At 41.8% G+C, this 25593-nt stretch overlaps 1 protein-coding gene across 2 annotated transcripts in view; it reads left to right on the top strand.

The window, feature by feature from the left end:
* ADAM12 (ADAM metallopeptidase domain 12) overlaps positions 1–25593 on the top strand; it is a 191250-nt gene that overhangs the window by 41936 nt on the left and 123721 nt on the right. For both annotated transcript variants that reach the window (XM_064464375.1, XM_064464376.1), the window contains exon 3: positions 8800–8873. In XM_064464375.1, coding sequence (XP_064320445.1) covers positions 8800–8873 — 74 coding nt within the window. The remainder of the gene's footprint in view (positions 1–8799; positions 8874–25593) is intronic.

Raw genomic sequence — 25593 nt, 5'->3', positions numbered from 1 at the left:
TATTGATTTGGGTCTGGCAAAATTAACTTCTCAGTTTCTTCTTTCTCGAGTGTTATTTGTTTGAATTTTTAGCTCTGGATAGGGATCTTGGGACACCAACAGTGAGCACGGAACTGTTAATTTAAAAAGCCCTTTGTAGGGATTCATAGGAGCTTCAGCAGATGTTGCCAAATAACCTAATGGCCAGAGGCTGGGACTGCCCATGGTAGAGAGGCAGCACACCTAAACGTTTATTTTTCTAAATTTTAATTGAAAATCTTTTTAGCTTATGACAAGACGCCTGCTGAATTTGGGTCATTCCCAAGGTTACCCTGTTGCTCCTATTTTATGCATGTCACATGAGCTCCATGGTGGAGTTTTGTGTTCCTGTAAGGAAGCCAGGAAAGGGGCAGAAGACCTGCCTTTGCCCTGTCCCTGCTTTAGGATCTCATGTGCGATGGTTTCTGCTGTCTTTTGTGGTGGGCAGCAGTGTAGGAAGCAGGAAAATAAGAGGGTGGAAAAGCCTGACTAGCTCTAAGCAACAGGTTGATTTGCTATACAAGGAGGTAAGAAAAGGGGAAAAGAAAAAGAAAAGAAAAAAAGGTTAGCAATTATGCCTTCCAGATAGAAGAATCTTGCATCTATTTGTACAGTCAGCAAGAAAGAGTATGATCATTCTGTTTTCAAAGAATCACTTTAATTAAAAGTTGGGAACAAACTTGGAGGTTCTTTGGTTTCCTACGTTGTTGGAGTGGCTCAGCCAATTTGTTAAGGGGCTGTGATCCTTTGCTACACCATTAAAAAAAAAACAACCGCAAAACACTGTTCTCTTTGTCACTACTCATTATATACAGCCACAGGGATTCATGCTTGTCATTTGACAGCAAGGGAAGCACAGCTGAATTCACTGCCCTCAGGAACTTGCAGTACAATATGAATTAAATGTTTATACTTTTCATGTCCGCGTGAAATATCACTGGGGTTTGGAGGTGTCTGCAAGAAACATAGCCTCTTGTGTTCGCGTCTAAACTAAAGCCAAAAGAAAAGGAAGAAATACTTATTCCTTTAAAAGCAGTGCATGCAATTTACAGTATTCATTGCCAACTGGAATTATCTTAAATGTATATTCTTTGTAGACAGCTTGCATTTGTTGGATTGAATTCCAGTTATCATGGTAAGATTCCCTAGGTGGCTTTATTTCTCATAGATTTCCCAGCTTCTCCCTCTTTGTGTATTACAGTTAGTAGAGGAGTAATATCAGCCCAAAGATCTGATACCTGTAAACCTTTTAGCTTGTGAAGACACCAACACAGAATGTCAGTGTGTGATAAATAAGGTGGGGGGGAGGGGAAAGGTATTTTCATATAGATAGCAGAAAATAGCACTGAATTTATCCCTACTGGAAATAATGTACTCTTTCCTCCATTAGGCAGTTTCTAACTCCTGATGTTAGCTCTTCAGATACAAGAACGAACATCTAGATTTGTGTGGAATGTAACTATCTGATATATCTCAAAAGTCCTTCATCTCCAGAACTATGCTTAAGAGATAACATAAACTTATGACCCTCACTTCCTTTGCGTTGGATTTTCTGTTTTCAGGAGCATAGAGGAGAAAGTAAATAGGGTCTTCCTTAAAGTAAATGTTGGTTCTTTTTGCACAGTTTAAGACTCTGGATTAAAAAATACTTCCAAATTATCTCCTGGTAGAGTACTTTGACTATCACATCATCGAGTCTGGTTTGACCTGTGTTAACACCGGGGGAAGCCAGGTAACCAGAAGGCAGCAGTCCTCGTTGGCGGTCTTTGGCCAGTTGGGAGTAGGTAATTTCTGCATGAATGAGCTACGTATTTAGTTTCATTCTAAATACACGCTGAAGTTTCAGAACATTCCATACATACACACTGAAGTTTCTTCACATTATGGAGATGTCTCTTCACTACTCCTCTCACTGTTGTCATAAACAAACACTGATTTGCTTCTGCATCCAACTGCCTTGTGTAACACTGTGTTAAGCTGCCATCCATGTCCGCGTACGTATCGCAGCCAGGCTGGCTTTGTGGTAGCTGGTCAAAACAAATGACATTCGTCTCTTGCATCCCTGTGTTCTTTATCCATCCTATGGGAAAATTGTACTTTGTTTTTATGGTGTGGCACAGTGATGACAAGCTTTGTGCAAGGCTGGAGTGGCTTCCAGAATTTCTTCTCCTCTGCTTCTTGTCACTGATGATGCGATTTCTCTTACTTGAAACTAAAGCCCAGGCAACTAATTATTAAACATGACAGTCTATGAGTTTTTGGTGTATTTTTATTTTTGCTCCATGTTGAATGTCAGGAGCCTTCCTGCATACAACAACTTGCAATCCATAGTTCTCCTTATAATTATTTTTTCCTTACCATCTTGCCAGTTTTGACCCGTTTCAGACTAGGAGTGTCCCACCCGTGACCTGTCAGGACAGTTCATGCAAACCATGGCCTGGCATGTGACAGGCACTTCATGGGTGCAGGTCAACTTGACCACACATGCAAGTTGACCCTGTTGCAAGGGTGACTTTAATGAAGTTAATAGGAGCTCTGGAGGGACTGGAAACCACTTTGTCGGATTAAATAAACCTGCCTATTTCAGTCTACTATGTTAGGATATAATTTAAAACTTTGAAACCTGAGAAGCAAAATCATCCCTTTTGGTTCTACTTCTTAGGCTGATCTCTATTCTCAAATACTGGATTTGGACATCCGATACATCTGAAAAGGCATTTCTCTTTTCAAATGAATGAATGCTGCTGGTTTGAGTTTATTTACACTCTTTCCCTTGTCTATAGATATTTCCCTTTATTTTTATTATGTAATTGCTAGAATGTTTTTTTACTTAAAGTTGTATGTGCTGGTCTAACTCATGTATCCCTTATCCAATAAAATCCTTTATCTTTTATAGAGAGGAACTGCAAAGATATATGCATTAGGACTGTCCACTTCATCAGTTTTCTGTCCCTTCAAATGTAATAAGAAATGACTTGAAGTATTCTATCCCAATCCCAACAGTCTGTATCAAGGGAAAAGCTCACAGCACCACAGTGTGATCATAGTGCGTGCCAACGGCACAGCCCAAAGGAAGAGATGATCCAGCCATGATTAAGACTTTTTCCTAGATTACTCTGCGGAAAAATATGCTCAATGACAACTGCTTTGTATTCAAATTCCAGAATGGGCATCCCACCAAGGTGAACAAATCTAGTCCAAATGGACAGCTACTAGTATTTCAAGCATAAAAAGGGAACTTTTTTTTCTGAGGCTATCATATCGTTATTATTAGAAAGTAGTTACTGAAAGTATGAGGAGTTCAAAATCTGCTACTGAGACTCTGTCTTGGTATTCATGGTGATGTGATGAAACACGAGCAACTAAAGGAAAAAAAGTGTTATTGCTATTTTTGAGCCACTGTTCTAGTAATGCCTTGATGCCTTCACCAGGAAGAAGGTGCCTATTATTTGCTCACCTCTGAGTTTAGGAAGCATGCATTTAAAACAGTTCACATACTAAGTAGACAAAGACAGGAGGATGAAAACCATTGCCATGTCTGTTTTGCAGAGGTAGGTTGGAAGAAAGAGGTAGCAAGTGTAAGTGAAGGGCAAAAAGATTTGAGGTGTAACAGGTTGGCTCAAGTGGAGGGTTTTGCTGTTTCCCACAATGAAATGCAGTTGTCCCAGCCAAGAAACAAGTCCACGGTAGAGCTGGCTCCCAACACCATCTCCAGGCTAACAGGGGAAGCCGTTAATCTCCAAACCATCCTTCTTTTCTCTTTCTATATGAAGATCTGGAGATCAATATGATTTAAAAGAGAAAAAAATAGTACTTAAAAAGCATGTACTATAGACTAGTTTTAAAAATGCATAGTGATTTTAATTCCATTGTAAGTAAAAAAGAGAACTGCTGTGACTCAGAAATAAGCTACTGTCTCACCAGCTTCAGTTGCTCAAGTAGTGCTTTACTAATTTTTTTTTCTGCTTTATCAGAGGGAATTCTTGCTGGGCCTTAACTCATTGTTTCACTAATTTCCTTCAAAATATAAGTTTCAGTAATGCCAATTCAAACCAACATCCCTCAGCAAGCAAACAAGGAAGGAGCAAATTAATGGGCAAAATACTTTTCCTTTTCTGCTGGTACAATTTGATGTAGATTTTGAAAGTACCTCCTCTAAATAAGAGGGGGAAGTTGAAGAGAGTACTACTTCAATCATCTTGAAGTCGGTTCTGCCTCTTAGGATATCAGGGAACAATTTGTGTGCATTGATAAAATCTTCTTTTATGCCACAAAAAACATTGCCAAAAAGAAAGCAGAAAACTGTAGTTGCAGAGTAGAAAGAACTAGAAAACGTCTGTAGAGAAAAGGTATAACCGTACAAAAATATTTACTATGGTTTAAATAATGCTGTTCTTATAAGGTTCACTTTCACATTTGATAATTTTAAAGGGATCAAAGTGGCAATAAGTTGTAGTATCAGCATGGAAATTATTTTTTGTGGTTCTTAAGAAAGGCTTATAAAAAGTGGTTCTTTTTAAAATGTTCTGAGCAGAAGTGTATGTGGCCTCACAACGTGCTTTTTCAATTATTCTAAACAGAAAACAGCAATTGAATATCTGTATTTATAGTAATTCCCATTCCATCTTGCAAGTCAGTTTTGAAAATATTGATTGTAAGGGAAGAGCATTACTGTGCTTCACGAGACTCAACATAAGCTTTTAAGGTCTTGCAGCAGAACCGTTCAAATACTTTGGGGAGACTCCACCACCACTGCAAAAAAAGGGAAGTAAAAGACCTGAGTTCATTTCACAAGTGTATATGTTAAAAAAATTGGGGGGATGCCCCCCCCCCACAAGCCTAAAATGCACTTTATGAATTATATTTATTTTTCTTTCACATTGGAAATGTGTAATTTCCACTGGACTGGACTGGAGAGTAGCCGGTGTCACTCCAGTGTTCAAAAAGGGCAAGAAGGAGGATCTGAGGAACTATAGGCCAGTCAGCCTCATCTCCATCCCCAGAAAGGTGATGGGACAGTTCATCCTAGAGACCATCTCCAGGCATGCAGAGGAAAAGAAGATTATCAGAAGCAGTCAACATGGATTCACAAAAGGAAGGTCATATTGACCAACCTGCTAGCCTTCTATGGTGGCATGGCTGGCTGGGTAGATGAAGGGAGAGCAGTGGCGGTTGTTTACCTCAACTTCAGCAAGGCTTTTGACACTGTCTCCCATAACATCCTCACAGACAAGCTAAGGAAGTGTGGGTCAGATGAGAGGACAGTGAGGTGTATCGAGAACTGGCTGAACGGCAGAGCTCAGAGGGTCGTGATCAACGGAGCAGAGTCTGGTTGGAGGCCCGTAACTAGCGGTGTTCCCCAGGGGTCTGTGCTGGGTCCAGCCCTGTTCAACATGTTCATCAATGACCTGGACGAAGGGACAGAGCGTCCCCTCAGCAAGTTCGCTGACGATCCCAAGCTGGGAGCAGCGGCTGATGCACCAGAGGCCGTGCTGGCATCCAGCGAGGGCTGGGCAGGCTGGAGAGCTGGGCCCAGGGGAACCTCAGGGAATTCAACAGGAGCAAGTGTCGGGTCCTGCCCCTGGGGAGGAACAGCCCCCCGCACCAGCACAGGCTGGGGGGGACCTGCTGGGGAGCGGCTCTGCTGAGAGGCCCTGGGGGTGCTGGGGGGCAGCGAGGTGACCCTGAGCCAGCACCGGGCCCTTGGGGCCAAGGGGGCCAGCGGTGCCCTGGGGGGCATGAAAAGGAGTGTGGCCAGCAGGGCGAGGGAGGTTCTCCTCCCCCTCTGCTCTGCCCCAGTGAGGCCACATCTGGGGTGCTGTGTCCAGTTCTGGGCCCCCCAGTTCAAGGACACAGAACTGCTTGAGCAAGTCCAGCAGAGAGCTACGATGATGCTCAGGGGGCTGGAGCATCTCCCTTGCGAGGAAAGGCTGAGAGACCTGGGTCTGTTCAGCCTGGAGAAGAGAAGGCTGAGGGGGGATCTCATCAGTGCTTATAAATATCTAAAGGGTGGGTGTCAGGAGGATGGGACTGGGCTCTTTTCAGTGGTGCCCAGCGACAGGCCAAGGGGCAACGGGCACAGGCTGGAACACGGGAAGTTCCACCTGAACATGAGGACAAACCCCTTCCCTGTGCGGGTGCCAGAGCAGGGGCACAGGCTGCCCAGAGAGGCTGTGGGGTCCCTTCCCTGGAGACATTCACCCCCCGCCTGGACGCGGCCCTGTGCCCCTGCTCTGGGGGTGCCTGCTCAAGCAGGGGGTGGGACGGGGTGAGATCCAGGGGGCCCTGCCAACTCCTGCCATTCTGGGATTCTGGGATTTTAAGTTCTTATGTGTTTCCAATCACCATACCACCTGAGCAGTGTGTAATTTTTACTGTATTTATGCTTATGAGTGCCAGTCAGAATAAGAAAAAGTATAGTTTCATATCTTCCCTGATGGCAAACAAGGAAACAAGCCATTTGTTTGAAAGAAAAATCTGTGGTAAATCAAGAATCTGAACCTGGGTCTCATGCAAAGTAGTCCAGCATCCTAACTGGGGACGTTATTGTGCTCCATATTAAGAAGTTTCAGCTTTAGGAATTCTCTGAGAGATGATTTTTGTCTTGTAACAATCTGTTTTATTCTGCAGCTGCTTTTTTAACTTTGCAACTTACTAACATCAGCTGACTGTCAAATAAGTACCACTGTGAACTCATGAATAAACATAGTTATCATTTACATATTAACAGAGGGCCTTTAGCTGAAAAGAATCCATTTGTGCTACTGCAATATCTTAATTATTTACTGTGTTATATTGTAATTAATTGTATTTTACTCTCTCAAAACTCTATAGTATGTATATCTTACGGGGTTTGGAACCAATGCACTGATATTAAAGTGGTAATCAACACTGCTTCTAAATATTCATGCCAATAAATGACTCCCATGTGTTTGCTGAATGCCAAGGATAGTCTGAAGCATTTATTTAGCATTCTACTGGGATCTAGTTTCTGCAAAGTTCACATAGATGCAGAATTTCAGTATTGTTGCTGTTTTGCATGGGGAGAGGGAAAACACATTTGATTTTGCACAAGCAGTGGGGCAGGGCATGTAGAAGAAAGCCACGGTATCTCAGTCACAATCTGTGCTTAATAATGTCTGAGCGCACTGGGGAGTTGTCAGCTATTTTTTATTATAACAAAATTACAATTTTGTTTAGTCTACGACAGCCTCCTCATAATTTCACTTTTTAATAAACATCTACAATTTTCCAAATCGTTTAAAAAAAATCATTGCATTTCATGGGTGGGGTGCTCTGACTGTCACGCAGCCAGGGCTCCATCAAGGCACCGCTGTAGCAATCACAAATTCAGATGCATTTCTCACTAAATCAATTAAATACTATAACCCTAACATCATCTTGCTCCAGTACTGCAATTGGCTGACATACATCTTCAGACAAGCGCATTGCGTGTACGGAGGAACAACTGATTTATTGAGCTACCGTCAGAATTTCAAAACAAGGAAATACTGTCTCACAATCCAGTAAGTTTGTTTAATGAAATGTAAGTTAAGTGTAAACAGTCTTAAAATTTACGTGAGTTCAGTCTTTCGGATTAAGAGGGACTAGCATACCGTAAACCGCGCTTTCTCGTTTGAAGTACAGTTTCGAGAGCCTGTATAGGTGCGCTGTCCCTTTCTGCAAGTTAGTGTTTGAGCCTCCACTCCCTCCTGCCTCCGAGGGCGAACGGACCACCAGACCTTTCTGATGCTCTTTCGCAGCCTCCAAAAAAATAGTGGATATACCTTCGGATGTTTGAGATGAAGAAGGACTTGTTTTATAATCAGGGGAACAGCAATATGAAGATTGCACACAGTCGTGATGGTGCTGAAAATGCAATCCAGATGTCCTGATCCCGGCTCTGTGCTGGAGTGCAGCTGGGATTTCCATGTGCTCTGCTGTTGATGTCTTGTTTAGAAAATTGTCTTAAATACTTGTGTATGAACAAATACTTTGTCTGTTGTTCTCACAGCGATACCTGATAATACTGTTGACCATATTTCTAATTGCTCCAACACCAATTATTTTTTCTTAAGCTAAAACTTAATTATTCCTTATGAAAAGTTTAAAATACATATTAAAATATTTAGCTGTTTATAGGGAAAAAATAGTTCAGCATAACTGTACTTTACATTTAGTTTCCATGATGGTCTTAGGTCACATGTACAGCTCTACATGCAAATATTTAGCCTACTCAGCCTTCAGGGTAAAAGCATTTCTGTTAGAGCCACCCTGCTGACTGCGGTCACTGCACTGCAGGTCCGCTCTTAATGCAGGAGGTACTGGCTTTGAACACGGAGCTCTTAAACTGAAAATGGTCATGCAAAGCCCAAACCTGATTACCTGTACCTCATTTTAAAAAATAGTACAGCAAGAGGGAGGGTTAATAAGAGATTATATTAGTGTTTAGAGTAGTTATGCTATTATATGGAGAGGAAAAAGAGAAAAATCAAAACTGTATCAGCTGTCTGCTGGAACTGATGCGTACTGCATCACTATGCTTATTTTCCCAGGCAAGATGGTTTCTGATGTGCAAAGTTGGAAGTGATGCAATTGTTTAAGGGCCCTGGGTGTGAAATCCTACAGCGGCATGCTGCCTCTCGATGTTTGCTCGCACTGAGCCGCAGCTAAAGAGCTGCTGCACCACGAACGCTTCTCTCTGTAGCTGCTTGCTCCTCCCAAGCAGGGCCCAGGTGGGCTCTGGGTTTGTACTCAGCCAACTCTGTTTTCCTTTTTCAGAATCACCCAGCACTGCTGCAGTTCGCAATACAAGCTGAAGGTAAACATCTAGTCATCAGTCTGGAGAGGAACGAGTAAGTACCCTTGTTGCATGTTCACTTTGTACTGGAGGTTCTCAGAGGAGGGTTATAATTTTAAAATTGATGGTTGAAAAGTAAGCTGGGGCCAGGTTTGCTACTGGTGTCTTATGGAACCGGCCCCTAACAATAGAGTTTTGTTTCAGTTTGGATTGTACGTTTGCATACTGCTTATAGAGCAAGAATCACAGAATTTTTATGACTGTCTGCATTTATGTAGGACTGAAAATGGACATGGTGCTTTTCGGTGTTTTCTTGTTGATCATTAATTTTATTTGATTTGGGTTTGTCCTTTCCTGTGGGAAGCCCTTTTATTTACAGTAATGTGGAAAATCCTACAGTCTTTGGAACTTTATTTGGAGGACTCATCCCTCCTGTTGCAACCATGGTTGCCTCCATGCAGTGGCTGTCAGCATCTGCTTAGGGAAGATTTGGGCTTAACCCCTGCTGGACTTTTAAACGAAGCCCTCCGGGTTTGTTGGCAAAGGGCTGATGATGGGATGTTTGTGCTGTTCACAAGGCCCGTGACCAAAGCTGAGCTTGCACCTTTATTTGTGGGCTGTAAATACTGCACCTTCTCCATGTGCTCTTGACAACTCCCACTCGTGTCTGCAAGCTTCCAGAGAGGGACACCAGGGGCAGATGGTGCTACGGGCAAAAACCCAGCAGAATTTTTCACAAAGGGGTACAGAACCCCACATGAAATAAAGTCACTTCTCTGGAAGTCCAATGCAAGCGGAACCAAAGCCATCGAAGTCTTAGTCTACGTTCCTAACAGCTCAACCTCTTTTCCTCTAAGGGCATTTCAAGAATATATAGTGGGAATCCAGATCAGGACAACTACATGCTGCTTGTCAAAGGAAAATCAAAGATCCCTCTCAGTCTAGGGAGAACTTCTGATAAATGTTCACAAGGATCTATGTGTTCCGTAGGCTTCCCTGCTGTGATATAAAGGCAGCAGAGCTATTTTTTTACTGTAGTACAGAGACCGTAGATGTAAGCGCTGCAGCTTTATGTGTTAGGAGGAAGGAATGTGCATGTGAAAGCAAATGTCCAAGGGAGGCCGGTACACGCTGCCTCGGGCTGGTGAGGGACAACTTCAATGGAAAACAACGGGGCACCCCTTTAGTCCTCTGTAGTAAAACAATGCAAAACACTTTTTATTTCCAGTCATTTGGATGAACCCTAACATTACCCAGCTGTGATAAAATCCTTTTCGCTTTATTATTCAACATCAGGCCCAAATCCTGAGCTTTCTTTACGTTATTTTTAATGCTCCTTAGGTGTTTGTTTCCTGTCCTTGAAGAGTATATAGATCCCCCATGCATAGGTTGCTCTGTTTCAGTAACTAGAGGAGGATTTAATTCCTTTAGTAAACAGGGATTTAACTTTATATTCTCTTAATCTTTGTCAAAGGGTGTGCCTTCCTTCAGGAATGGGAAGTATGCAGCAATTGAGGAAACTATTTACATTCCATGTCGGCGATTAAAAGAACATAAAACTGCTAATACAGGCCTTGCTGAACATACCAAACTCTTGTACCTGTTATAAAGTCAGCTTTAGAAAATTGTAAGATGCAATCTCCAGCTCTTTTAAAAATAGGACATGAAAGTACAGTAAATTAACTCCATGGGCTTCTGTCTGACAAACCGCATTTGAAGAGGTTGAGATCTGCTCCTTAAGAAATACAGTATTTATCAATGATTATTTTCTGGTTACCTATCTCTACGGGGGGTGTCTATCAGAAGATTTACATTCTAGAAGAGTTGTGTATGGTGTTAACAACATGAGGTTCCTCACCTTAGCAGGAGCTTCTAGTTGTAAAACACTACAATTAGCCTTGCCTGTATTTGGGATTTGTAGCACACGAAGCAGTTCTTAGATCCCAAACCACGGAAAAAGTTGGTCATGGTTTTGCAAAATCACTTCTTCCTTTTCTCCTGTATCACTGACTTTTATTTCCAGAAGAAATAATGGTCTGAATGTTGCAAGTCCATGCAGAAGTTGCTTTGGTGGGTGTTGTAGGTCTATTTGTTGCCTGTTTCTGTAAATAACGCAGTGCATCTGTCTGCACAACCGGTCTGTGCTCCCCAGGGCAAACAATCTCAAGGCTTTGTGGAAATTGGTGGTTGCATTTCTTCTGCCTGTAATGACAGCGCTGGGCATGTTGTCACTGGCATGGAGAGGTGAATGGCAGCAGAGGTGAGGTGTTTGGGGCATGAAGCAAGCAGCGTGGATGCACTGCTGCTTCCAGGGGGTCCTGCAGGTTTATGGAGTGAAAAAACAATGTCCAGGAGACAAATGAAAGAATGAATTTCTGCAGAGCAGAGGATGGGGAATAAGGGCTGGTGGCAGTGAGCCAAACTGGACCTAAGGTAGACTATGGACTCCAGAGGTGCGAGAAGTTCATCGCATCCCTGAAGACGGGAGCGATGTTTCCACGCTGCAGCTCCTGCCCAGGAGTCTCCAAGGCTGCAGAGGGGACCAGCAGATGTGCATACAGACCCTGCCTCCTCCAGCCTGCTCCATCTTTCTGATGTTGGCATGAAATCTGCAGCTCGAACATCGTGAAAGCACTGATGCTGAGCATTGGAGTAGCCATTAAATCAGCATGTTTAGGTAGAAGTAGAGTGCTAAACACAAACATCTTTTCTTGAGTAATAAGTGACAACGCATATGAAGCTGTGATATGTGTGCTGTTATTTTACCGTAGCTTCATGTAAAGCATGTTATTCCTTGGAGAATGGTGGGGGTGGAGGTGGAGGGGACCCCTAAATTACATAATTTCTGCATTGGGTCATGCAAAAAAAAAAATAAATAAAGAAACTGGATGTGATTTTCCATGGTTAGTAGAAACAGCTGCTTTGAGTAGTCTTGACATTAAACTCCATTTACTGAAAACCTTAGAGATTTTCCAAACCTTGAGTTATATTTCAAAACATGATTCAGATGCATTAGGCAACCCCAAGTGGGGACTGATGTGTTAAACCATCTGTTATCTATGGAAATATTTAATGTCAGCTTGGTGTTTTCTGATATTTAGACTCAGCAAGATCTGTTCATATGTATTGGGCAAGATGTTATAAGTTAGTTCTGGAAGAGTTACTGGTACCTAACTTCACAGAGTAGGTTTTAAAATCTTCTCTATGTTTTCCAGCTGTTGGGTTTACTTCTGTACATATTCATTAAATACTTTAGTGATTAATTTTCAGGCATTGCACATTTGTAATCGCAAAAACAAAATTATTTGCTCCGAATTCAATTTGTCAATTGTAGAAAACCTGCTAGCGAGCTTATGTTGCAAGTACATTTCTTACTATGATTTAGTTGCAAAATATGATTGCACTCCTGAGAACCCTAAGCTCTGCAGTACCTTAACTGTTTTAGAAACACTTGTCATATGGGGAGATTTCCAGAATCAGCAAATCATCGATCAGCTGCAAAATAAACCACCCTTCAGAGCAGCTGACTGTACCGGTGTGCATTACATCAATAATACTGATGCATTGTTGTTGTGCAAGGGACAGTAATGTATGCACATATAAATTCTCTTAAAGTTGATTGCAGCATGTGGGTCTTAGAGGAAAGTAGGCCTACCATTGTGTAAATGAAACAAAACCCCTGTAAGATTAAATCTGAGTTGGAGAGTGGAACGGTATGTGACTACTGGCTGTTTTTCTGTAACTGGAAACATTTTACACTCTGTCAGAAATAGGTCTGTATACAGCAAAGTACTTAAGTGTTCTTTTAACTTTAAACATATGAGTAATCCAGGTAAAGTCAGTGGAATTACTTATTTTCAAAATTAATTTCATGCTTAAATGATTTGCGGACAAAGGTCATAATTATGAATGTCAAAGAAATATAACTTTGAACAGATGTTAGAGAGCTTTTTCAGTGCTGACTCCTGTATATACCTGGGTCTGTGGCGGGCAAAGATAAAAAGCCGAGATAAGTCGAGAGCTTGTGAAGGCAAGTATGGCGGCAGGATGGCGTTGCCCTAAGGACCTCAGCATCGGCAAGATCTCAGGTGTGTTCTGTACAATTTGCTTCTGGTGGGAATTCATGGCCAGCATGGCAAAGGGAACAGTGAGGGTGCGACCAGTGCGGTTGTGGCTGATGGGCCATTGGCAGTGTCCAGGGGAACGTGGAAATGGAAAGAAAAAGCTCGAGTATTTTAGAGAAGCAGAGTTCACTATTCATTTCCCCATAACTTTATGATCTTTTTTTGTCAGGTTTATAACAGCGCTTAGCAAAGCAATATAAAAAGGGGAATATATGAGGTTAGATTGCTGCCTTTTATTCCCTCAGTAAAAATTCTTCTATTTTATCAGGAGGCAAAATCCACCCCAGGCCATGGTATAAGTCTCCATCTTATCCTTTAAATCCCCTAGGATTCCAGAGATCTCCAGAAGTTTAGAGTATCTCTGACTCTCCCCCTTGCATGTTTACCACTTCTACACAGAGACACAGTACCAGGGGTGTATTGGGAGGGTAATGGTGCAGTATTGGGGGTCACTTTGAAAGCTTAGCTCCGAGAGAGAGGAGGTTCCAGCGGTGTTCCCTCTGCCTGAAAAGCAGGCAATAGGCATCTTCATGCGTAGTACTGATGTTACCTGTTCCAGTGAGGCTTCAGTGCTCAGAAATCTTCTGTATCCTTTTTTTGGTTACAAGAAAAGAAGTAGTTCTCTTATTTGTTTCTGCCTGACCTTTCTGAATGAGCGCACTGGTTGGTGTGCAAATGGCATTCTAGCTGGATTAATTTAGCGGGGAAACAACCCATTTCTCATGCCAAAGAAAATAGCTGGCAAAATTTGTTAATGAATTGACGTGCTTATATACAATCAATGCCTTGAAATGCAATAGAAGAAACCAATATAAACAAACACCAAACAGAGAAGTAAGACCTCTCAGAATAGACTTCTTATAATTCTGCACTGTAACTTAGCCAAAAAACTGTGACCCCTGACTGTTTTATCTGCAAATGCTGGAGCTGGCAGCTGTACTGCAACATTTCAGTGTGAGCTGACAGTTGGGGTTTCACTTTAATTGAAGTAAAAGTTTCACTTTAATGGAAGTAACATCTTTCCCCTTCTGTAATGACAACAGTCAAATGGTTTACACCGCACTGAAATGTGAAATTCAGCTACGACAGCTAGAGTAGTGATGGTAATCTGTGGCTCTAAGGTTGCAGGTATTTGCGGTAGCTTTGTGGTATAAGGTTGGCATCTTTAGTGTGGGCGTTGAGATACCAGGATTTGTTCTATAATTGAATGAGTATCAGCACAGGTTGGCATTAGCAATGGTAGTGGAGGTCGTGTGGTTGGGGCTACCTTTGGCTGTGTCGTTTTGGAGCAGTGTGTTGGAGTGAACTGGTTCAGCTCCATCAGGAGAGAAACTGCTGCTTTCTTGATCTGTTTGTCCTCTCCTTACATAAATACACCAAAAGAAATGAACAATGAGAGAAGTTATTTATATGCTGATATAATATGCTGGAAGTGGCGAGGATGAAAAGACTGGAATTTGTATTCAGGAGACCTTCTTGTGGCTGAATGTCAGAATTTCTAACACGGTCAAGCTTCTTATCTTCCCATGCCCCATAAAACAGCGGGGCAATGGGGCTGTGCCAAGTCCCCTGGAGAGAAGAGAGGACTGTGTCCTATCCGCAGCCCAAACCCCGGGGCCGGGAGAGTACGTGGGGGCAGGAGAGCCGGTGTTACTCTGTCCTTGCCCTCCAGCCCTGGCACGTGTGAAGGACCAGGGGAATGACCTCCTTTCTCAGGCGGGAAAACTGAGATATGGGGAAGTTTAACATTTCTGTATGTACCGCAGAACTACAAATCTTGTTCATATAACGTGCAAAAAAATTAGTCTGGTGGGTAGGGCAGGTGCTGTTTTCTCTGTGTGAATGTTTTCCCGAGAATGGTAGTTTCCAGAGCTACATTAGTTGACAGTTTGAACGAAGTTAACACAAGGTTTTGCTTGTTCAGTGTCTGTCAAAGCAACCCTAGAGCTGTACCTTCCAATTAAATATAAAACAATAATAAAAAGGGAAATACACTTGCTGGTGCAATAAGTTTAATAAAGAAGTGCCTGCTTTAGATTTCCCTTTCTAATATATTGCAGCAGTAGAATATTATATTTTCAGAACTGTGTTTTAATCTCCCTTTGTGCTGCAGACTGTGAGGTTTTCAGCATTTCATTTTACCATTGCTCAGCAGAGAGGTCGGGGAGGAGAGCTGGCTATCAGAAGACAATAGGAATGTGCACTCCCTCCCTCCTGCGGGCAGGCTGGAGTCAGCTCGATCGCGATGATAACAAACACACAGGCAAAATGTAATCATCTGGGACTGTAAAATAAATAATTAGGGGAGAGACAAAAGATAAAAACAATTTTCTGGAAGCCTTGTAATCTCCCACTGATAGTCATATGCCAGCCCACGTGGCGCAGAAGCGTTATGTGCCCGAGGAGCAATGGCCTCGCAGCCACAGTTTTGCAGGTTGGCAGGCGAAGTACGGGTGCGTCCAGCTGGACCCAGGCTTTGCTTGCAAAGCTCTTGGGTGTTCCTCACGTGTTTCTGCTATCGGCTGCTTGGGCAGGTTTCAGATTTCTTTTGTTTGTTGGGGTTTTTTAAAATTTATTTCTAACAAGAGTGAGCAGCATTTCCATAGCAGCGAAGGGGCAGCACTGAATTCTGCTTTGCATCATCATGTGCCAAATCATTACCCGGGGTGCTTGGTCTCCTTTTCACAATACATGTAAAGATACCAGGCCAAAACTGAGAGGATTCTCCTGCTTTTCAGAAACATTTATGGATATTGCTTTCTGGCTTCAGAAACACAGGGAGGACTGTAAATGAGTTTTCAAGTCAAAATTGAGGCTGAACCTGCTTTTAATGATTTTTCTATTAGATATTTTCACTTTGGTGCTCAGTCCCAGGGGTCCGGTGTCTTTGAATAATAGCAGTTATGTGACAGTACGTCCAGCATCTCTAGAATTTATCTTTTTGCATCTGGTGGAGTTTTGCTGGCACATGCTCAGTTCCTAGGATCTCAACTTCTCCTGAAGGCTTTGTAGAGAGAACAACAGTGTTGCCTCCATAAAATTTTATAGGGAAAGATGCCAGCTATTTTATTTGCTTATAGTGTTCACTGTTTCATGTATTTATTTTTAGAGTGTTGGTAAATGCAGAGTACACTGAAGTACAGTTCCTCAGACGAATTCTCCATTATTTTATGCTGCATATGGAAATGAAGCATTCAGAAGGAACAATTCAGTTCTGCTCATAATCCCTGTCTGGGAGCCTGATCCGCATCCCCACCGGGCACGGGGCTGGGCACAGGCACGTGCCTCCCAAAGCGGGCACCGGCTTCCCAGCTTTTGACTGATCTCCACCAAAAGTGGCCGTGTAGCTGCTGCAGACCTTTCTGGCAATCTGCAGGGGATCCTTCCTAGAAGCATTAACAGCCAATCTCCTTGTCCGTGTGTGTGGTGGCAGGGGTCCCTGCACGTGTCCTCCCCAATCTGCACCACTGCCACTGATTCCCCATCATGAATACTGAGCAACGGGGTCAAGTTCTGTAACGCAGATTTGTGTCTACACATGTACAAATCTGTGTAAAACATAGATCAATCATCAGCATCTGAGTGAACATCCACTCAGCCCTTCCCCTCTGACCCACCAAAGCACAAACTGCACATCTGTGAGGAAGAGGTACACCTTATTGTTTCCCTAAAACATGTATATTTTAATATGATAAACTATCTATATGTCAGATTGCTGCTGGCACCTGTTTGTATTGTGCTCCATCCAGGTAATTGTGCCTTCCCTGAGTTTGCCCTCTTAGGATTTTAGCTGGCTGGTGGATGTACCAGAAAGGAGGTGACAGCAGGAGGATGTCCCATGTCCTGGCAATACATGTCTGTGTCCGTGACAGCACAAACTGGAAAAAACATCACAACAATTGAAATAATTCAAGTATTTGAGGGTCTTTTTAACCTTCTCTTTTGTTGTGATATTTAAGATTCATACTGTCAAGCTTTTCTGCTCTGTCATAAGATTTAAAAAAAAACCCAAACCAAAACCAAACCCCTGGTAATATTGTGACAGTCATGGTAAAATCCTACGGTTTGGCAGCTTTGCCATGCTGTGGTCATGGAGTTTAGATACATGGAGGTTCAACAGCAGCTTTTTTTCCCTCCACACTCTGCCCCAAGTGATTTGTATTTAGAGGGCCTGGGACATGGTTTTCCATCCCTGTAGCCTTAAAGGAATAAATATTTATGAAGAACTGAATGCAGGAATATTTTTAAGGGTCTAAAGAGAAATTAGTCATCCTGTTCTCATGAAGAGTTCGTACCTTAGTTTCCTTTAAAAGCCTCAGTCAGGAATTAAGTGCAGGAACTTCCACATAAATTTTGACCTAATCTGGCTCTCTTTTTACCTTTTTTTCTTTCTTTCTTCCTTTTTTTTTTTCTTTTTCTTTTTCCCTTTTTTGCTCTCTTTTGCCCTTTCTCAAAACCCTTTTGAGAGAGATTTCCAGGTGTATATGAATTCCCATAGAAAAAGTAGGGCAGCTGTCAGCATTTCAAGCTTTTCTGTCCTGCCAGGGGTGCAGGTAAGGAGGCCAGCGTGCACAGACCCCCTCTCTAAAAATATTTGAATCCTCCTGTCTCACAAAATATGGGGAGAGGGGAGGGCCAGTGGGAGGAAGAAATTAATGCCCCACATCGACAGGAGAAGAGTATGATCCCTGGACGTTTCTTTGGGCACGATCCGATTCAACATCACTGATGTAACGGTTTCTTTCACATTTTTTTGAGAGAGGCGTATGTGACTCAGGCAGCAGGCATGTCTGCAGAGCTGCTTGCTGCAACAGCTGTTTCTCTGCGTCTACTTGTGGAAGGTTTTTGTCTTGGAAAAAAGGGAAAGAAAAGAAAAAGAGTGAAAAAGAAGGGGGAAAGAAAAGAAATTAAGAAAGAAAAAGAGAAAAAGCCAGACGCAAGGTACTTAAGGACAAGAATCTTCTGTATAGGGCTGGATTCAGAGAAGCAGATACTTTCCTGGACGCTAAATTTGAGACTCTTTCCAGAAAATGTCAGTTCCTGTCCAAGTGACAGAGCAGTTTCTCAGGGCTGCAGAGGATGGCAGAAAGCGCTGCCGAAGAAACTAATACCCGCTTGCAAAGCACGGTGGGGTGGGAGCGCGTGGCCGGGAGGTGCTCGCGCTGCGTCCAGCTCTGCTAGTGCTGGGCCAGGTCAGCTCACCTCCCCGCCGCCGGCTGCCCAGCTGGGAAATAGGGCTCACGCTATTTATTTATTTCATTTCCTTCGAGCGGAGCCTTGAGGATTAATTTGTTCACATTTTGAAGATGAAAAGCAGCGTATGAGCGCTAAGTATTGCAATATCGGCCAAGAGGGATGATTCAAAAAGCAGAGCGTATATGAAAAGTCTGAGTGTGGAGGAAATACATATATGGAAACATAAGCTTGGCAATAGGGCACTTTTTTTTCCCCTCTTTGATGTCTGGCCTCAGTAATCCAGACAGATTCCTTCAAGAAATTGGTCCAATTTATTTCTGTGCTTTTATCTTGCTACCTGCTACTTGTTCATTTGAAGTAGCTATGAAAAAAATCGAGTACCTGGCTGCGTGTAGAAGTATGCTTTTTGTATGAATAAGGTAATTTGAGTACGCTGTAATACTCCCCCTAAATGGGACTGTTCTTGGCAATTTATGCTTCCCAAGTCCTCTTGGGATGAGAGCAGAGCTTGCCTATTCCTTCATCTGACCCACATATTTGCACTTTCTCAGTGTTGTGTAGTCCAGTAAAAGCATATTGTCCTCTTCCTATCTGATGCTCTTCTTTTCTAAGGAAAAAAAGAGTTTTCTAAGGAAAAAAAGAGTTATGTTTAGTTACAGCTCTAGTTATGGTTCAGTTTCAATGCAGTCTCTACCACGTTACATGATTCATCTGACTAGCATCCTGGTATCTGTTTTGCCTGTGCTTATGCATAAAATGATTGTATCTTATTACAGCTCTGTAAAAAGAGAGAATAAAAGGAAGTATGTAACTCCTGCTCTCTGATCAAAATAAGTAAACTTTTGGCATATGACATTAACAAGTAAGTTAAAGTAAGCTTCGTAGTCAAACTTAATCAGAAATACATATATGCAGCCCACTCCGACTTCAGGGGAATGGTTGCTTATTTACATGAGAAAAGAATTTGATAGATATGAATGTTATTTTTACTCTGGATATTAGAAAAAGGAAAAAAAAGCTGAATGAATGGGAATTAGGAGATGGAAGTTGAGATATTTTTACATCTTAGCATTTACTAAATCTCTGAAAACCATGGAAATAATAGTTTTCTTTATATTACATACTGTCCCTCGAATATAGCCTAGAATTTTTGTCTGCTTCCCTCTGTTGCTTGTACTGATGCAGTTTACAGACAGGTTCTGCATTTTCCTCTCACCATAGGTCTTTGCTTGTGCTTTGCGCTCTCCATCTCATCCATTTCCAAGCACTAGGTAAAGCGAACTCTGCATTATCCCCACCGCCCCCCAAAATTGTTTATTCTTGTTACAATTTAATACTAAGGCAGTAAATGCCTTATCAGTTTTGAAACAGCGGTCTGGATAATTCCAAGCAGATGTCTCTCTTCCTTTAATCACAACATCGGTTATTTCTTGGTCAGTCTTGATTAGCTGATTCTTACATAATGAGAAAGTATAGTTAATGGCCACTTATATGTGGGTTGAACATGCTGAAAAGAACAGCTTAGCCCCTTGAGAACAAGAGGCTGATGAGCCAGTAAAATCAAGCTAAATGGAATGAGTCTTCATTATGAGTCATTAGAAAAGATGACGCTTTGGCTAACAGATGAAATATCTTTGATGAAGACCAGTTGTAAAAGCACAACTTAATGCTTAATAAATGTATTGGGGTGACTCATAAATTCAACGTACACATTTGTTTCTTTGCAATACGTGTCAAGTCCGGTGCAACACCATTTCCTGTATTAGATGTGTCCCCTGGCTGGATATGGGCTTTAAAAAAGACACTCTTACAATCACTGGATGAAAGATGACTGTACAATAACTTGGCAAAGGATTCAAAATGAAAATAAGGAGTGTTCAGACCCACTGCATTTGGCTGGAAAATGGGTAAATCTCCCATTACGGACTGGCTAGTGCCTGTTAGGTGTATCATAATTTAATTAGATTTGAAACTAATCTAGTTGGAGATTGGATTGGATTGATTGGTGGATGCTACAATAGTTTAACTTGTTCCACAGACCCATTGGATGGCTTATGCTGTTTTAGTTGGACAAACAAAAATTAATTTATGAAACAGCAGGGATTTTGCATGCTACACAAGAAATGAAAAATAGAATGCATCTCTTATCCTTACACAAACAGCAAAAAAACCCCCTAAATATAAAGTAGATAATGTCACGTTATTAGCCAGGGGGATAGTGTTGAGGGAGCATAAAAACTGGCAATGACTGTAACATAAATGCTTCTGAAACAAAAATATTTGGGAAGAAAAGGAGGGAACATGAGAGGAAGATTTTTTTTGGGTTTTGTTAAAGATGTGGGTAGCTACTAGTTTCTTCTGAAAATAAAGCAATCAGAAACAAGTAGCTACTCTTTTCACTTTTTACTTGCATTTGGGTTGAGGAGTAGTACAGTCTTTGTTCATAAAGGAGTTGCATCATCTTTAAATATCTTCATCACTTTATTTTGTGGATGTAAATTGTGGCAAATTCATGTATTTCCAAACTATTGTAGGGATAATGCTCCAGTAGAATATGCACTTGACTTTCTTCAAACCTAGAGGTGTAGTGATTTAGTAAAACGATCTTTTTTTTTTTTTTAAAAACCACTTCTTGTTAAGATATTTTTATTAAGTAGCATCTGTTTGATCTTCTTAAATAGTAAGTGCTGTTATCTGCAGAAAAAAGTATGAGGTTTTATACAAATTTAGAGGACTATCCATCAAAATGACAAGTGACAGTTCCTTGAGAGAAGTCACAGATGCCTGAGTGTAAAGATGTGTTTATCTTGACAAAGTTTGCCCAAGCTGTCCTGCAAGAAACTAAGCATTTTCCCTTAGCTTAGCAATTCCTGGAAGAAAAAAATTCACCATTGTCTAGGCAGCATCAGAGGGACTGCTTTACTTTTTGCTTCCCAGGGGGTGAATTCATTTGTTTCATTTCCACACATCATAATTTAATTCAGATCAAAGGTGCAGTCCCAAAGGCTTTCTGTCCTCCTTGCTACAGCAAGACTGACAAAGCTGTGGACCCGAATCCTTGTAATAATAGGAAGAGATATACTTGCATCTTCAGTTTTCTGCCAGTGCTTGTGCTGCCAGCGCAGTGCCTTCTCCTACCCCCGGCTGGACGTGCCGCGGGCAGCACCACTGCCCCCACCAGTGAGCCCCAAGGTGTTGGGGTCCAGCCGTGAGTCAGTGGGAGCAGAGGAGCCAGCAGCAAATATATATTTTTAATAAGTAATGAATTCACTTAGTAGGAAAGGGCAGGGTAGAGAATGAATTGTTTAACAGATTAATGTGAGTGTCTTTTATATTTCATAAACCACTTAAGTCCCTGGTGTGCTGAGCCAGGTTTTGTTTATATTCATGGAAACATGAAATCTTTTCCAGTCCCTGTGCAAGTAACACAGAATTGGACTTCATTACATTGGCTAATTTAACAAGTCCTAGGAGGCTTTTTGTTACTCGGTAAGAGAGGAGGAGCCACAAACCCCAGAACTGCTGCACCAGCACAATCTCTTTGAATGAAATAATCTTCCTTGCTTTCTAAGCTCTCTGTGAAGGGTTCGCCTGCGTGGCCTGAGTTCACAGTGACCATACATTTGGGGCGAGACCCAAGTTTCCTCCGGGGCTACCTGAACTGCGGAGCAGCACGTGCGAGCCCTGGTGGCAAGCTCCAGCCAGGGTTCCTGCTGCAGCATACTCTAATATTAGTTTCTCAACAAATGGTTGGAGTTTGGTGAAGCTATGAGCTTTAATGAAGGATTTGAAGATCTTTTCTTTATAATGAAAAGCATTAAAATTCTAAAACTGGGAATTTATTTATCTCTCATAACTGATGGATAATCGTGTGGTGCTGAGAAGCGAGGCATTTTAAACTGCTGATATTATTGCTGCTATGCCCGTTAAATAGAACTAATGCAAGCATTGCATAAATATTTTAATAGCTTTCTCCAGTATTTCTTTAGAAAATGTTTAAAGAGCCGCCTAATGTCAGACACAGATTCTTCCTATGTAAACCCTTGTTAATTTTCTTGTAATGGCTTTATTAGCATTATTTAATTGAATATTGATACATTTAGCAGCCCTTTAAGCATCCTATTTTATTGAAGTTTTGCACTCACGTATAGATAAGTCGCACAATGTAGGAGCACTGATTAACTGCAACTTTGCTTAATTCTATTTGAACTAGTTCAACATGAAAGATGAAATGTAGGTACAGGCGAGCTCTCTTTATCAACTTTATGTATTTTTATATGCATAGTTTGTACCACTTAATTTAGGTTCATTTTGATTCCCAGTATGCCCAGTTAGTATCAGTATGATCACACTCTCAGAGCTAGGGGCGTCTAAATATTTTATTTGGTGAAATGTTCTGTCTTTTATCTCTTCTGTTATGAATAATTTACTTGTTGGTAGAGCTTCAGAAGTGAATCCTATTCTGCAAAAGCATATATATTTTACCGGAGAAAGTAAGTATTACAGTGATATTAGCTTTCTCCTTGGAAACTGTCCTTACAATATTAGAAGTCTGTAGAGAGGTGGATGCCTTGTCTTGTGTCACTTGGCTTAACAGCCAGCTGCTTTTCTTGTATACTTCCACACGAAGCACTGGCATCACCATACATATTTAATCGTAACATGGGTGCTTTTCTCATCTCAGATGTTCTTCTTTGCCTTTTTTTTTTTTTTTTTTTTTTTTACAAAGTTCAAGCAGAGTGAAAATCACTTGAAGAGCAGAGGGACTGTGGAAGGTCATGTACTGTACTGAAACCACATCTCTAGGGCTTTTGCCGTTGCTGGATTTTTGCATAGGCTTCCTGCACTGGGGTGAATTTTGTAGATTTTCCTAACATCTACTCATGTATTGTTCAGATAATTAGAGGTGCAGCAGGTTTATTAAGTTAGTTTTTCATGTTTATTTTCATTCACACACTCAGCTGAAACCATAATACCCCTTGCGTTTGAGCAGTTTTACCAGCCAGGCTTTGAATGGTCTGTCAACATCTGAGAGTTAAAACAGAGCAGGATGTGACCTTACCTATTTTTCAGTTCAGCAGGAAAACAGTCTCATTTTTGGGAGTAGAATTGAAAGAAGAAAATCCCTTTTCTGTCGGCTTTCCTGTAGTCCTCTTATGAAAGGCAAAGTATGGATTTTCCATGCAGGTAGGTTACAGGGAGAGTATTCAACCTGCAGCATGACATGTTTTGCAAAAGGCTCAGATCCTGAGATCTGATCTCAGCTCTGTGGATTTTGCCACGTTTCCTGAAGACCATGCAAGGGCAGGTATGTCTGTGAAAATTCAGCAGCTGATAACTGAAATCTTCAAGAACTGCAGATCCCACAAGATTCCAAAATTTTGCATTATTATATGTTTTTTGAGAAATCAGTGTGTTTTGGTGATTGCGGTCTACAACCTGAGCTCTTTCTTACCTTAAAAATTGAATTAATCTTAAACGTCAGCCAGATGCAATTTCCTCCTCCTTACTTTATCTAAAGGCATCACCTGAAAGACTCTTACTGCTTGCGACAATTGCCTTGAACTCTCTGATGCTGCTGTGGGATTGTAAAACACGGTGTAACACTTAAGCATTATTAGAAGTGTTGGAGGAGGAATGTGAGAAAGGACTTGTGGATAGGTTACACACAAGTCGGAGTACCAATTTTTAAGCAAATGTGTAAGATGGGAATGTGGGATATAGGCAGTCTCTTTAGCTGTGATTACAACTCATGTCAACACCAAAATGAAAGCACTGCCACCGGGGCTGAGGCTCCTGACCCACAGTCATTTCTCAGGAATCCCACCCTTGGCTCACGTGTGAGATGTTGGATTCCCAGCATGGTGGCACAGGAGAAAATTGTCCTGTCGGTGAAAAAAAAGATCTAAAATGTGGCTTTGGAGTACTAAAGTGTTTGGGTGCTTTAACTTTGGGGATTGTAAAGCACCTAGGGAGTAACTGAACAGAAATTCATCTCATTCAGATATAAATCAATAACTCGCTTTAGACATGGGCTGGATCAGAATCCATTAACTCTACTAGAGCTCTGCATTGTTAGCAGAAGTATGTTTGACTTAAGTTAACTAATGAGAGTATCAGACACAGAGCAGAAGCTCATTAAATGAGACTGTCTTGTTCTTTGTTTAACAGTTCAGTGAGCAAAGGTAGAGAAACAATGTGGTGGAGTGGTGACAAAAGAGTCTGAGGGAGGAACTGGATGTAGACAGACAGCAAAACTGATATGGGCAAGTTTATGTGGAGGGAGTAGGACTTTTACTGTCATTGATGATTTAGGGGAAAAGGGGAGAAATGGAGACCCCTTTGGTAAAGGTTTAGCACTGAAATATAAAGAGATCAGTAGGAAAAAAACCCTTGACACTATGGACTTGATAAAAGGCAAAAAAAACCAGTATGTAAAAGAGAGCTGAAGGCAGTAGAGAAGTTGTGGTTAATGGTCTGGAAGGTCTAAGAGGCAGTGCTGATATGAGGGTAAGGAACCTGGGGGATTCAGTCACAGAATGCGGGTGGGTTTGCTGATGTCACGAGATCACAGAATTAACTCATTTAGCTTTCACACAGACATGAAATCGTGCAGTGACGTGGTTCCCACAAAGGCATGAGGGGAGGCTCTGATTGCAACCTCATTTACATAACACAGTATATACGCCATAGAGTACTCCATCCTGGACACCACTTGTAGCTGTTCACAGCAGGATAAGGAGGGCTAGAGAGCCAGATGTACATTTTGTGTAGGTGATGGCAGAGAAAAGAGGCTCAGGTAAGATATATACATAGGAATCTTCTACAGAAAACCTTTCTTGTGCAGCAAGGTTGCACATGAACTGCTGTTAATGAAAACAGAGTCGCTGTGGTGAGCCCTAGAAGTCAGGAGATCCCGTATGCGCCCAGTTTGGCTGCCAAAACTTGTTTTGATTTCCATTCCTGGAAGGATTCTGAGAACAGAATTTATTAAGAAGGGATTATTGCAATCCAGAGATAAGGAAAACTTATGATAATACATCAATCCAAGCAAAGGAATGATGTCAAGTATGTGATTGACAGTGCAACTCTTGGTAGGACTTTAACCCTGGAAGTTGCACCCCGGGTACGTGGTGAAGAGCCCAGCTGGTATTGAAAGAGGATGTTAGAGGAGATGGACTGCCTTTCCCCTTAGGAAATTATGTCAGGAACGAAGTATAAGGAAACGGACACAACATGATAATTCCTGACTAAAAATTGAACAGGAAGAACGGGTTAGGTCAAGGGGACACATTACTCATTTAAGGTCTTCTTAATTTATAAAGCTGTAATAGTGTCAACCATGAGCAATTCCTGTGTGTTCTCCATATCATTATTTTCAGTTGCCTAAATAAAACGACGTTCCCAGTGAAGAGAAGAGGTAGAGGGGAAGACAACAGGTGGCAATGGTAGAGA

Source organism: Phalacrocorax carbo, chromosome 12, assembly GCF_963921805.1.
Source record: "Phalacrocorax carbo chromosome 12, bPhaCar2.1, whole genome shotgun sequence".
In the NCBI taxonomy this organism is placed as follows: domain Eukaryota; kingdom Metazoa; phylum Chordata; class Aves; order Suliformes; family Phalacrocoracidae; genus Phalacrocorax; species Phalacrocorax carbo.
This window is presented reverse-complemented; position numbering and strand designations above follow the sequence as displayed.